Source organism: Miscanthus floridulus, chromosome 17, assembly GCF_019320115.1.
Source record: "Miscanthus floridulus cultivar M001 chromosome 17, ASM1932011v1, whole genome shotgun sequence".
Classification (NCBI taxonomy): domain Eukaryota; kingdom Viridiplantae; phylum Streptophyta; class Magnoliopsida; order Poales; family Poaceae; genus Miscanthus; species Miscanthus floridulus.
Window position 1 is genome coordinate 29,608,999 of NC_089596.1, and position 14,774 is coordinate 29,623,772.

General features: G+C 46.7%; 1 protein-coding gene across 1 annotated transcript; it reads left to right on the top strand.

The window, feature by feature from the left end:
- The first annotated feature begins 5,000 nt into the window (after positions 1–5,000).
- Positions 5,001–6,916, top strand: LOC136518001 (uncharacterized). Its single transcript, XM_066511655.1, has 3 exons — positions 5,001–5,211; positions 6,398–6,449; positions 6,577–6,916. The coding sequence occupies exons 1-3, from the start codon at positions 5,097–5,099 to the stop codon at positions 6,734–6,736; spliced, it is 327 nt and encodes a 108-aa protein (XP_066367752.1). The 5' UTR covers positions 5,001–5,096; the 3' UTR covers positions 6,737–6,916.
- The last annotated feature ends 7,858 nt before the right edge of the window (positions 6,917–14,774 follow it).

The following is a 14,774-nucleotide window of genomic DNA, read 5'->3' on the forward strand; positions in this document are numbered from 1 at the left end:
TATGTGACTTGCCTAGAACCCAATGCAATGGCTGGTCCTTAACCGACACAGACAGGGAAAAAGTGTAACCAAGCTATGCCCCGTTGGCCGCAGAACACAACCTCTTACACCCACCAATACCCATACCGTATCCCTGTCTAGTCTCCATTTTTCCTTTCTACCATTTTATCATGAGTGATCATAATAATCACCTATTATGAGTAATGGCAGGTTACTCACGCTACCAAAATCCTGATCATAGCAGGTACTCGACCTATAGTAGTAGGACTTATTGGTAAGTATATCTATGTAAGTAGTTTTCATAAAATGCCTATAACGTAAATGCACATCACACACACACACACACACATATATATATATATATATATATATTCAATGATTATTCAAAAATAGGGGTTATGCACCAGGGCTTGCCTTGGGCAGGCGGTGTGTCAACAAAGTCAGCAACTGATGGGTCCAGAGCTCCCTCCTGTACGAGAATCTCCTCCTTGTACTCCTCAATGATCTCCTCGTACTCCTACTCGCCCATAGGCACGAACTCTACCAACTCATTATCTACATGCTTGAAATGATAATGCAACACTTAGTAATACGACAACAATAACTCTTAAAATAAAATATAGCTATCAAGCTACTAAGCTAGCTCTACCGACTAAGATGCTAAGTTGCCTATTGTTACCACTAACAAGTATGAAACATTGCATGTATTATCTTAGCAACTAAAGGCATTCCTATTCTTAATATTGATTTACTCTATATATGATAAAACAAGGAGTACTAGCTACTCTATTTATCAACCTACTCTAGAGCTACAAAAATTACAGTGAGCACATAATAATCTAATGAACCTACTGTAAAAATTTCATGGCTAAAGTTTTCACCAATTTACCACAAAAATTTTTACAAATATTAAGCTAAATAATACCAAGCATTCCTAAATGAATTAATGATTCTATCATTATCACAGATAACTGTAAACTGACTACACTAACAGATAGATAACATTTTTATGAACCTAACAAATTTTGTTTCACTATTTTTGGACACCTACAGAATTTACTATAATTTTCCAAAGATCAGCTCAAAACTAAATTGAATAAACACTTACTAATTCCCTAGAAAAAGGAAAACCGAAATCCATCCTCGCAGTCCATGAGAGAGCGACGCGGCCCACGCACATGCAGTGTGCACGTGCACGCGCGACCCGCCAGTGCGGCCCAACTGCGTGGCACGGCCCGTGACAGGGAGGCCCGCGCGCACCAATCACTTATGCAAAAATCCCATTGACCTACTAGTGAATCACCCTGTGACCCGTGACACTATTCCTACAGTTAGTTCTTTTACAAACACGTCCCTTCTCCTTTTCTTCTTTACCACAAGCAGGTCCTCCAATCACACCCGCGTACACCGATGTGGCGGCGCTGGCATAGGACCACCACGCCAGCCATCCTTGCCTCTCCCCACCCCCAATAGCGAGCTGATGCTCACCTTGGCGCAAACGCAAAGCGGTGGGCGGTGAAGCGACAATCAGAGACGCGGTCTAGAGCCCCCTCCTCGGCGGCGGACAACCTACGCCAGCGGCAACTCCGTTCAGACAAGTTCCACCACTAGAGAAGAAATACAGTCAGCAGATAAGCTATAGGATCTCACCACGGTCCTACCCAAAGTGATGGTTCATCCAAAGACTGCCCCAGTCGAGCCGACCACGTGCACGTGGCAAGGCAACAGTGAGCCACGTAGACACGGCATTGTTAGCGCCACGAGGGAAATAGTGAGGGCTCAGCTATGGTGCGCACATCAAGGAAGGCTATGAGGCAAGGCTGGGGGTGCAACCAATTGGGCTCAAGAAAACCAGGCGGGTAATGCCCACAGCAATGGCGGCTAAGCCTTAAATGGCATGACGGCGGACGCTGGCTCTAAATTGGAGCTTGCCTAAGCACGATTGGACCCGGTTCGGGGTCTGTTGGCTAGCAGACTTGAAGACAGAGTCGGAAGCGCGTTGAATTGAATGGACACGACCTCACCATGCCAGATTAAAGGCTTGGCCTAGCTGGCCTGGCAGCAGAGGATGGAGGGGAAAAGAAGGGAATGGGGTCCGACTGCTTGCCCGAGCCTTGGTGGGACATGACGACCGCACCCGAGCAATCAATGTGAGCCAGCGTAGCCAGGAGAGGGGGCATACCCATGTGCGGGTGGTGACAGCACAGCAGCGTGGCCGTGGCGCCATTAATGGAGAACGACAAGCGGTGGCCTCGGCAAGGCCACGTGCACTAAATCTAGACGGCAGCGACGTAGAGGAGCAGGCGGGCACGACGGCAGCATGTAGTGGCATGACGGTGATAGCGCATGTAGCATGGTGATGGGACGGCGGTGCAGCGACGTAGGCGGACGCGACTCAAGCAGTGTAGGCGCACGCAGCGACCCAGCACTCGCGATCGCAGCTAGCAGGAGCGCGATGACAAAGCGAGGTGGGTGGCAGCAGACCAGCTAGGGCATCAGGCCCACGATGATAGCGGCAGAGCAGAGTGCCCATGCCTGCCGACCCACAGTGTCCCTCTGAGCACGGCAGTGCGCATGAGCATGGGCGTGCTTGCATGCGTGGGTCACGTGCTTGGGCGCGGTAGTGGCGATACGGGGCCTGCGTGGCGGTGTGCGCACATTGGGCGTGCCAAGGCGGTGACGCCGAGAGCCGAGGCACGGTGACCGCGCAGCAGTGCTGAAATCGGCCGGAACGTGCCATGCACGCTTTTTAAAGTGTCCGAATAAACCTAAAACATTGATCTAATCGACAAACCACCTAAGCCATTCTTAAGAGGACATATTAGGCTATCAAAACTAGCCATGAAACCTTACCACTAATTAATCCAATTCTCCTACAAAAATTTCCAAACTTGGCCTTGTCAAACCACTTTTCAAACTTACGAAATTGACTTAAGTCACGATCGGGTCCACGTCTAGTCCGATTCCCAAGCTATTTGGTAAGCTAGCTAGTGAATTCATTTTTTGACCTCAAGTATTTCATCATCATCTACAAAGTTTATACTACAAACTTTATTGAAGTTCCATATATGCATTCAATAACATTTTTGCTCAATAAAAATTGATTTAAAACCCTAAGTGATTTAACTTGACTATGAAATGTAACTTTTGTTTCGCGTTTCCAATGATCATTTCAAGTTACAGAAATTGATCTACCCTTTCTATTACATGCATTAACACACAACCATGATGCTCATGATATGTTTTTACAAAAGATTTATAGTGTAACACCAAGGGTGTTATAGAATCCACCCTCCCATGATTGCTGCTGATAACTCGGTTGCTAGGAGCGGGCCGCTGGTCCTAGCCCTGAGGAATAGAGAGATCTCGATGGTGCGTCGCTGTAGATCTAGATCTAAGATGGCACAGAGCTTGTAGTGGCAAGGGACTCCTCCGCTTGGCGGCGTGAGCTTGGAGCCACATGTGAAGAGACCTATAAAGCCTCGAGGGACTTCACAAGATCCAATTCTAGGGGGTGGATGGATGGGTGGATGTGAGAGTGAAGCGTGGTGGGGGTGGTCGTGGATGAGCAGGCGGAGTGGGCATCGGGGGTGGAACACTAGGTGGATCGGGAGGCGTGGAGGAAGATGGATGGTCGGGCGGCTTGGGTTCCATGGTTGGGGGAATCGAAGTGGAGGTATGGTCGCTTGCCATGGTGGAAAGGGGAAGGAGGAGGCGAACAATGGGGAGTAGAAAGTTGAAACCGGGTACCTCATCGGTAAGGTAAATCATTCTGTACCAGGAAAGCGGTGAATTGGAGGTGGTCGTCGATGGAGTGAGGAGGCAGGATGGATCGGTGGGCGGCAGAGAAGAGTGGTGGAGTATCAGGTGCCACCAAAGCACGAACTGGGTCCTTGGCGGGTGTCGGCCATGGACGAGCTGGGCAAAAAGAGCAAAATCAAAGGGAGCAGCTGTCGATTTGCTATTGAAGCTTGGCAAGGGTGGAGGGGATGATGGATTCAAGCGGATTGATACAGGGCATCTAGGGATTGGGGAGGTAGGGAAAGGGGAAACCGGCAGGAGCGCCACTCTTCCTCACTACGAGACTCTTCCCCTCCCTCCTATATTGTTGTGAGCTCCACATCTGATTGAGAGGTTGGATCAAATTAAGTCCATAGCTTGACCCCCTCATTCCATGGTTACTTACGTAAAAAAGAACAAGGCTTTACTGAATTTAGTCGAAATAATTAATACCAGTGCATCTGGTGGGCTAGTGAAATCAAGACATTAACTGGAGCACTGATCTCGATAATAAGATTACACTAGGGAAAGAGCGTGACTGGTAGCTAAGCACTCTTTTCAAATCAGTATGCTCTTATTTGCGTATTATTATAATATTATAATAATGGGCCAATTCAAGAAGTCTCTCCGGACACCCGCAATGGTTAGAGTTAGTTACTAGCTCTAAACCAACTTTTCTAATAGTGCTAACTTTTAGCACATAGTTTTAACATGTATTGCCCCACATGACACTCTCACATAACCTTGAAATGTGTGCAAGTACTTAGCTCTTGATCAAGAACTAGTTTTTCTCTCTCTATTCTATTAAAAGTCGATTGTTGGAGCTGCCCTCACAGTCTCACCCCCACTCTATCTTACTCCTTCCGTCCCTGAGTCAATGGATTTCTATAGTTGTAAGTCAAACTTTTTAAACTTTCATCGAATTTCTAGAAAAGAAAAACTGTCATTTTTAACATCAAATTAGTATTATTAGATATACTATATAATATGTTTTTATAATGTGTTTATTTTCTATCATAGATGTTATAGTTTTTTATAAAGTTAGTCAAATTTAAGGTAGTTTAATTTGCATGTATTCTATTAATTTATTTATTTGAAGACTGAGGTAGTATCTTATATAATCTTAAAAAAAGGACCAAAGAAACACCCATGACTGGAAGTGGTGTATATAAGAGGCCCATGAGTAGTTTGGGCCTCCAGTCCGTATGTATGCTGACGGTTCCGATCGCTTCCAGCTCACATCTCTCTGCCTCTCTCACGCCCACGCCCACACCACGCCACCGCACGCAGAGAGCCAGCGCGCGAACGGGGAAGACATGGCCCACTCGCCGTCGGGATCGCACGCGGCGGCGCCGTCGATCGGGGACGAGGCCTTCACCGACGCGGCGGCGGAGGACGGCGGCGACTCCAATCTCTCCGCGCTCCTCTTCGGTACGACCACATCCCCCACGGTTCGCTTCCGCAGTCGCCCTCCCCCCTTCTGCTTTAGTACCCGAGATGCTGGGTCTGTTTGTTGCTGGGTTCGAAGCGATTATTCGGCCCCTAGATTGGTGGTTGCTGATGCGGAATTTCCTAGTTCGTCCTTCCTTTGAGGAATATTTGGTGCTGGGGTGCGGGGATTGAATTGAATCCCCCGTTGGTGTTTCGTTGCCTGGTTTTGCACAAGCCAGTAGTCTGCTTAGAATCGCGAGAAATTTGGTCCACATCCATCCGATTCTTCTCGGTTCGGTCGTTTCCCCATCCCGTCCCGTCCCGATTCGATTCGTTGTTTGGGGTTATGCTCTCTCGGTAATTTTTGAATCGGTGTCTCGAATTTCCTGTCAGAAACATCTCCGTTCGGTGGCGATAGATCACTGGTTACATGTTACATTCCGATTTCCGAACACTCATTCACATGTGCACACACGGGATCGCCTCAATTGACTATATATTCGCAAGCCAGTGGCTGTTTGATTCAGGAGTAAAGTTTAGTAGATGTCACCTCAGGTACGTAGATACTAATTAGAAAGACTAAACATGAGTCTAATTAGATTTAATAGACTCGTCTCGTAAGTTAGTCTCAATCTATGCAATTAGTTTTGTAATTAGTTTATTTTTAATACTTTACGTATGTATCCAACATTTGATGCGACAATGACTCAATTTTAGTAGGCCAAACACCCCACGCTTCGACATTGCTAGCGCCATTTGTTGCTGCTCGAATGGACGCTGCCGGAGTGACTGAAAATTGGGGGTTCTATTACTCTGCACTTGTGCAGTCGAAGTCAGGGATGATTCTTTTGATCCATACCATACCATGTTCATTTGTTTGTGCATCCCGTTCCAACTTGATGCGACATTTAAGGCAACTTTCTCTTGATAAGTTTACTCGTAGTATTTGAACTGCTGTCTTAGATTTTACTCATAAAGTCGAACGAATTTCATCTACAAATCACCTCTGTTGCATACAGTACATAGCTAAACGAATTCCATATACCCCAACTACTGACGGTTCACAAGTGCATGCACACTGGAATTGCTCTTCAAACCAACAGAAGAACTGTTGTCACCTGTGCATTTGCTGATACAGTACTACTAATGCTAACACGGGCGTGAACTGTTTTTGCGTTGGGGGCAGACGTGTCGCAGCAGGTGCAGGGCGGTCTCCAGAGCATGCTCAAGATGAGCAGGTGAGCACCGGTCGCGCTGCGCGGCATCCTCATTTCGGATTCCCGATTAATCCTTGCAAAAGTCATCCGGCTTGGCCCCCCTGACGCCGTTGTGCCGTGCCGTGCCTCTTTGTGACGACGGTGGCAGCGAGATCGCGCGGTGCGACGGCGAGATTGACGCGGAGGTGGAGCGCGCGAGGGATGCCGTGGCGGAGAAAGGCCGGGTGCTGCACGACGAGCGGGAGAGGGTCCAGAAGGTCGCCCTCGCCGCGCTCGACATCCTCAGCGGCGGCCGTGGCGCCATCTGAAGGGATGCCCGCCGCACAACGCCGCCACCGACAGTCTGCCCCCACCTCATATCACACACGGTTCTCGCAAGATTCCTGCTCCATTTGTGAATGTCACCGTCGGTGTTAGCCTCTTTTTTTTTGCAGTAGTAGTAATATTTAGACTGATGGCAGTAATATCAGCTTGTTGCCTGTTGAACCGCCGGAACGGAGTTCAGAACTAGATGTGCACGATAGGATCGATGGAGATTGCCGTGGTAGGTACTAGTGCAGAGATGATCAGTGCTGCTAGCGTTGCACGCTATCGCAAAAATGGTGACGTTTCGTGTTTTTTTTTAATCTGGGACGTTGAGTGTCTTTTGGAACTGAAACTGTTGATCAAGTGCAGTTGGGGAAGGGGTTTACTACGGGAACACGATTTGCTCAATTGTAGCTTCTGGGAGTCTGAGATCCCAGATCGTAGATTCTGCCTCTGCCGTTGTTGTGCAACCCAAACTTCTGAAACGAGCTGTGACGAGCAACGAGGTGCCTCACGAACTTTCAGTTGACAATCCGTCGTCTTGTAAGTTGTAACCGACGCGGTGCAGGTAACATGGGCCGGGTGTTTCCCCACCAGCACAGCGTACTGGCCCATCAGGCCATGGTAGGTCCAAATAGCGCTACACATTTTCTGAAAACGAATGGGCTACCTCACACTACGTGCTTCGTTTTTCAAACTTACTCCTATTTACTAAGGAGGACAAATGTTTCTCAAAAAAAAAAAATTATGGAGGACAAATGTCGATGACAGCATAGTCGATAAAGAATAGGGTTTTTCTCGGATCTCGGTTACGCTAGGGATCATATGGACTGATTATATAGAGTACGTAGGACTAACACCTCACGTGGTTAGACAATGTGGTACTATTCCTAGTTACTCTAACATCCCCCCGCAGTCACAGCGGGAGCGCTACAGACAGTGAGACTGGAGAAGAAGCTGAAGCTAACATCCCCTGCAGTCATAACAGTCGATGCGGCGCATATGATGTGGCTGGAGAAGAAGCCGATGAGTCCTCATGCAAGGCGGTAGCCCTTTGTGCCGATGTCGAGGTAGCCGAGCGTGAGGGCGCAATAGCCGTGGTCGAAGAAGCCGTGCTGAAGATGGCCGAGGTCGACGTAGTTGTGGTCGGATTGCCATATCGATGGAGCTGCAGGCGCGCGAGGGGCGCCATGATGATGACGGAGACGCGTCGAGGCAGTTGTCGTGGAAGGGGGCGATGCCGAAGTCAACGCAGTCAAGGCCGTCGTAGACGTAGAAGAAAGGCGACGACACAGTCGAGGCAGACGGGGTAGGAACGGGAGGGTCGATGCCGAAGTCGATGCAGTCAAGCCACCTGTGCGCCGAGGCCTGGGCTGTGTTTGCCAGTCCCAGCAATGCATCGGGGACGAAAGCACGCGTCGATGTTGCCAATACCGGGTGTACAAGGTAGATGGCCCCAACCACAGTGATGCTGTCGATGTGGTTGTGCTGGACAAAGAAGTAGTGCGAGAGTGCGAGAGCAGACGCATCGGCGAGCAGGGCTCAGCGATGATGCGAGGGGTGCGACCGGCGAGCATGGCTCAGCGACGGCGTGGCAGCTCGATGATGAAGACCCAATCAACAGTACGAAGACCTTGTGCAGACGGATGGCGCAGCAAAGAGTGCGCAGTACAGTCGTCGATGCACAGGGGACGGTGATGTAGATGCAACGGCGAAGCGGACACACGGGTGGCGGTGCTACAGCCCGATGAGGCGACATGGCAACAAGCCAGCAGCCTTGTTGCTCGGAGAAGATGCGCATAGTACTCGGCGATGGACGTCACGGGAGCCAGGTGGATCGCGCATAATTGGTTGTACGGACCGAGTATGCGCGAGGTGGAGCGACGATGGAAGAAGCCGGCGGAGGCGTCCCGATCTGTGGTGGAGATGATGAACCGATGATGTAGACATGCAGACTGAATGACCGAGAAGCGACGCGGGAAGGCGTCCCCTCGGCATCGCCTGCCTCGACCAGGCCGCATAGTTGAAGATGTAGATGTCATTGTAGTCGATGCCGATGCCGAAGTAGGTATGCGCGAGGTCGACTGGCGATGGGCGACTCAATCCCGATCAGTGATCGGGCAAACCAAAAAGATACAGCAGCAACGGATCAAGTGTATCCCCGGCAACAGTGTACCTTAGCGCGGCTCGTCTCGGCTCGCGGCATGAGCTGCCGGAGTCGGACGGGGCGGGGCGCACGGTGGGTCGCGGTCACACGAGGTCGCACGAGGATGACGCAGATTGGCCGGCCGCCACCATGGCGGCACGGTGTTGGGGTCGATCTGCCCGGGCCACCACCACGGCGGCGCGGGATGGGGCGACACCCAGCATCCTCCACGGCGAGCACGGAGAGGGTGGCGAGGTAGCGCGGCGTCGCGAGAAGACCCGATCTGCCGCTTGACGACGACGAAGAGGGCGCGGGATCAATAGGATCCGGTGCCTAAAGAGGTGGCGCTGCCCCTAGCGGAGATCGATTTCTCCCCGGGGGCGCGCGGTGCAGAAGCGGTGGCGGCTAGGGTTAGGATCTTAACCTAGGCGAATGATACCATGAAGGAGAATATAATTGGTGGAGATTGTGTTGTATTGCATTGGGCCTCATGGGCTGATTATATAGAGTATATATGACTAACACCTCACGTGGTTAGACAATGTGGTACTATTCCTAGTCACTCTAACAGCCTCTGCCGTTGTTCCGCAACCCAAACTTCTGAAACGAGCTGTGACGAGCAACGAGGTGCCTCACGAACTTTCAGTTGATAATCTGTCGTCTTGTAAGTTGTAACCGACGCGGTGCAGGTAACATGGGCCGGGTGTTTCCCCACCAGCACAGCGTACTGGACCATCAGGCCATGGTAGGTCCAAATAGCGCTACACATTTTCTGAAAACAAATGGGCTACCTCACACTACGTGCTTCGTTTTTCAAACGTACTCCTATTTAGTGTTTTTATTAAGGAGGACAAATGTTTCTCAAAAAAAATTATGGAGGACAAATGTTGATGACAACATAGTCGATAAAGAATAGGGTTTTTCTCGGATCTCAGTTACGTTAGGGATCATATGGAGAGGTAACACCCTATGTCTTTGTTTGTGATTTTTTTTGTGTATAATGGGTTCTGAGTATAATAGTAAGCATCTGACCCTAGTTGCATAAAAGATAGGATATGATTGATTATAAATTACATTACAAAAACACAGTTTTCTAGGCTTTGGTTGTTGCTTGTAAAAGTTCTTTATTAGGGGGACTGCTCATCTTCTAATATAGAGCACATTTGGTTCTCTAGGCAAGCCTCACTTTGCCTTACCCAACCAGAAAAAGAAGAAAACAATGAATTTGGTTCCCTTGCCTAGCTACCTAGATTCCAGTTCAAGCTAGAACTGAGCAGGACAAATTAGCTCTCCTTAATGGACAAGGTTAGGCTTGCCTAGCCGAGCAAGGTTAGCTCTCCATCCAAACATAACCATAATGTCTGAGAAGAGCCTTCCTTTATTTAGATTTCCTTGGAACAACTTCAGTAGGGCCATACTCACAACTTGAGAGTTGAGGAACACCATCTATTAAAACCCCTTAGACCCCCTACTGAAGTCCTACAATGAGGAGGCCCTCAAATCGTTCCTATGGGCTCTCTATACTAGACCTACAACACGCACTATTTCTTTTACTTGGCCATGTTGCTCCCATCTCCCATACTTCTCCACCTCCGATATTGCTCATGCCGATCACCCCTTGCCTCTTCCACCGTCAACTTACACGGCCTCAACCACTTTCCTTGTGGATCTGGACCCTCCCCCTTTCAACTTTGCTGCTAGCTCTACTAGGAATTTTCACTTTCATGACGAACAACTTTCGTCACAGAAGAAGCCAAATTTGTCATAATTTGAGTTTTATGACGAATTTATGACAAAAAACGGTTCGTCACAAAAAGTCATGTCATACTTGAACGTTTATGACAAATCTAAGCAATTCGTCATAGAAGTGGTTTGATCTGTGATGAAAAACAGACCATCATAGAACTATTTTGGCATGCGTGGCAGGGGGTTGCCACACTGGTGGGCGCTTCCGTTGGAGATGCTTTCCATGTGTACATGCTATAGCCGGTTGCATTGGAGATAGTTCAGGTATGTGTCACCTTCTTATTGCACAACGTGGCCATCTCTGGCTCTTGCACATTTTAGGTTCTTACTGGACCACGTGTCGAGTCCCTATTGTTTCACATGTCAGTTTTCTATTAGCACACGTGTCGTGTTGCGGTTGGGTCACGTGTCACTTCTTTATTGGACCATGTGTCATTTTTTATTGGTCCACATTGTTGTTTCTTATTCGACCACGCGTCACGGTACTGTCCATCCATGTTTCGTATATTTATTTGGCCATGTGGCTTGATGACTTCCTTCCACGTGTCGAGCCCTCGCTATTTCACGTGTCATGCACTAGTTCGTCCACGTGTCGTATTTTTATTTAATCACGTGGCCTGTTCTGATTCTACTGCATAGAGTACAATCAATTCATTATAGAAATAATTCGAGATCATCACTACTGCATAGATTGACTATATAACTATTCAGCCTGGCAATCAAATAACAACAATTAACATTTCACACGTCAGCAACGAACCACTGACAGAGTATCACCACATCAAACCGTCAATGAGTTCACACAACAGACCACAAATGTTCACCGCATCAAGCCGCATGAGTTGAAGACTGAGAGTTACCAGGAGAGCTTAAGCGCATGACTTGCTCACAGAGCCTATTGTACTCTTCCTCCTGTCGTTTCTTGAATTTCTCAAACTCCCTTCTAGTATTTTCTATCTTCCTCTTCGGTTCATCCACTAGTTCGACGAGGCAGCATTGCTTTCCTACTCAGCAGCAAGCTATTCCCGAAGCGTTATCTCCGTCGATGTCTCTGCTCTAGTGGAGCTTGTTTGGATACCAGCATTCTTCAAAAAAGGTTGTTGCCACTTCCCTGGGAGGAGGCCTTGCCCTGGTGGACGCAGAGAACATTGCAAACAACATCAACACTAGTCATTGGTTGTTGCCCATCAACAATAGGTTCTGCTTGTATAATTTCCATAGCTTCCTGTGAAATTCAATCAGTAAAACATTTGGTTACAGATAGTGGAAGAGGACTTCAATTGAAAACCCAAGAGATTAATTCATAACAAGTAATGCATAGATCTTCCTCAGCCTACTGCTGATAGAGATTACATAAGCACAATGTATAGGTATTTTGTTTGTCTACTGCTGATAGAGATTATATAAGCACAATGTATAGGTACCATATTGATTGGTGTAAAATCACAACTACAAAATTAAATAATGTTGCCACATTAGGCTCCTGCTTTGTTTCCTTCTTTTATGGCAATAACTTAAGTAGATTTTAAGGAAAGCAAAAGAAGGTACTTACAAATGCTGCTCTTGCAGCATCGCTCAGGCCCTTTTTCATACTGGTATGGAAGTTCTTGAAGACTTCCATAGCATTAACATCTTCATCAGGCCGACCATGTTGTTCAAGTCCAGGATCATCATATTGTTCAAGTCCTGGATCATCATGTTGTTCATTAAGTCCTTGATCATGTTTTGCGACCTTCCTCTTGTTCTTCTTCTGTTCACATTGCACATGAGTTTCTGTTTATATTTATACAAAGGCAAGAGTAACAATAAATGAAAGTGCATTTTCCTCCTATGTGGGTTTTGATGTATTGATGATATCCAAATTAGGGACTAATGAGATCTTAAAGAGATATATTGTAGCTTTAGTTCCTTAAAAGTTTTAATGAGTCGATCTAAGATGAAATGGTATCCCTCAATTCTTCAAGTGCAAAAAGCAGACAAACCCAAAGCGCTCTTCAAAGCTTTTATATTTTGTTTTGGGTTTAGGTATGTCGTACTATAAAGAGGGATACAAGTTTAGGTGGTCTGAGGAAGATAGAGGCATAAAAATAAAATCAAAAGAGAGACACAAAATCACCTCACAAACACTTAGACATTGTAACAGAACCATCCAATTTATAAGAGCACAAGTACAATAGCAATCACCGAAGCGATCAAACTATACTTGAGCCCATATAAATCTGGTTGTTCGATGAAATGATGAAGGATCTCAAACAAACCAACATACAAACCAAGATCGTACATGATTCAATATAACCAGTCACATGTTACATCACAGTTCACAAATAGTTCACAAAGATCTCACATACATCGGAGTTCACATAGTTATTACAAACCAAGTTTAAATAGCGGAAGCGAAGTAATTTGACATCAACATCACACTTAGTTTAAATACATGCCAGTACCATGGTCATTCCGAGCAAAAGCAGAACAGAGGGGATAACTTAGGAGTACCATGCCCCATGGTTTAGTCCTCATCCACGGTAGGATGAAGGCAATTCTTACAGTACCCATGATACATCATGTCATCTGCAACAAGAGGGAATAAACCCTGAGTATGATAATGTACTCAGCTAGACTTACCCGTCATAAACCAGAAATAATATGACACCAAGTAGTATGTAAGGCTTTATCGGTGGAGTTAGTTTGACAACATTTTGCATAAAAGCTTAAGTAACATAACTTGGAGATTTACTATCTCTAGCATCAATTTGAATACCTATTCAATTAAGCATCTCTAGATTAGCACATGTACTAGAGCAATCACTTGATTAAGCTAACAAACATTAGTAACCATATCTGATGTAATAATTTGAGCATCATCATAACCATCAAGTTCCATCAATTAATTCTATGTTGCCGCTGCTCAGTCAAGTTCTCACTATCCGGGAGAGACAGCGACTCGAATCGATTCCAACCAGCTGGAGAGTTATTCCTAACACAAACCCATACTTCCCCCGTCGGGGTCGCATCGGGTCACCTTTGGTACAACTCAGGAACCAACTTTGCCGGTCGGATCAGCGCCACACCCTCAGAGATTCTACCAGTCTGCCAGGAAGTTCAGGCCTAGCCTGCCCTTGGACTCACGCCACTAGCTCTCCGCACATCCTTACTGCCTCCAGTGTATGCACTTTCACTTACCAGGGCCCGGCCTGAATTGAGCTACTCGGCTTCATGGTCGGAATGACTTATCCGGCCAACTAAGTGCTAGGCATGTGTTTAACATGATATGAGGACGTACAGCGAATCGGTCCTTAACCAACACAGACGGGGATAAATAGGCACCAAGACCTCCATGTCTTGTTGCTTCTCTATCACAATCCCGCCTATTCTCCTTTTTATTCCTCAACACATGGTTATTTCCACGATAGCAATTATAGCCAACCATAATCAGATATCTACCTATATCTTGTAGGTGACAGGAAATCACCCGACTTTTATCGGACTAAGCAAGGCTAAGCATATATTTGATCTAAGACCTACAAAGGATTCAAGATATATTTGTCTAGACAAGGATAATATATGCAGCAAATGTTTTCAATCAACTCCTATAAAATAATGCATCAAACATAAAGGACACAAGTGATATTTATAAAAACATAATAGGCTTATAATGCTCTGGGGCTTGCCTTTCAAGAATGAGTAAGGTTGGTGTCTAGGACACTCAGGACGATCCTCCACGTTGACTCCTCCTTCCGCCTAAACCTCCTGCTCCTGGGCTACCTATTGCTCCTCCTGATGCTCAGGTTCGAACTCGAGGAGCGTCACTCCTTCTGGGGAACCTATTGCAAGTATATGCACAAATGAGTATCATGAATGCATAAGAGATGAGATGATATGATAAATTGTATATAGATGAGTATGGTTATCCGTAAGATGTATGATAAGTTTAACATTCGTTGACCAAGTAGATGTATAACTTTCTTCTAGTTGAACTTTACTGAGTAGGTGCATATCTCTTCTATAGTACAAGAAACATACACTCACCAAGTTCTAGCAACCTAAGGTAAAGTTGTTCATCATCAGTAAGAGGCTTAGAACTTGTAGCTAACAACTAATCTTCATTAGCCTAAGCATCTACACAAGCATCACATAAGACAAACAATTAC

Excerpts from the sequence above, each read along its gene's own strand:
- LOC136518001 (XM_066511655.1), top strand. The coding sequence starts at position 5,097 with ATGGCCCACTCGCCGTCGGGATCGCACGCGGCGGCGCCGTCGATCGGG. Across the intron at positions 5,212-6,397 it reads TCTCTCCGCGCTCCTCTTCG|ACGTGTCGCAGCAGGTGCAG; the intron begins GTACGACCACAT and ends CGTTGGGGGCAG. Across the intron at positions 6,450-6,576 it reads AGCATGCTCAAGATGAGCAG|CGAGATCGCGCGGTGCGACG; the intron begins GTGAGCACCGGT and ends CGACGGTGGCAG.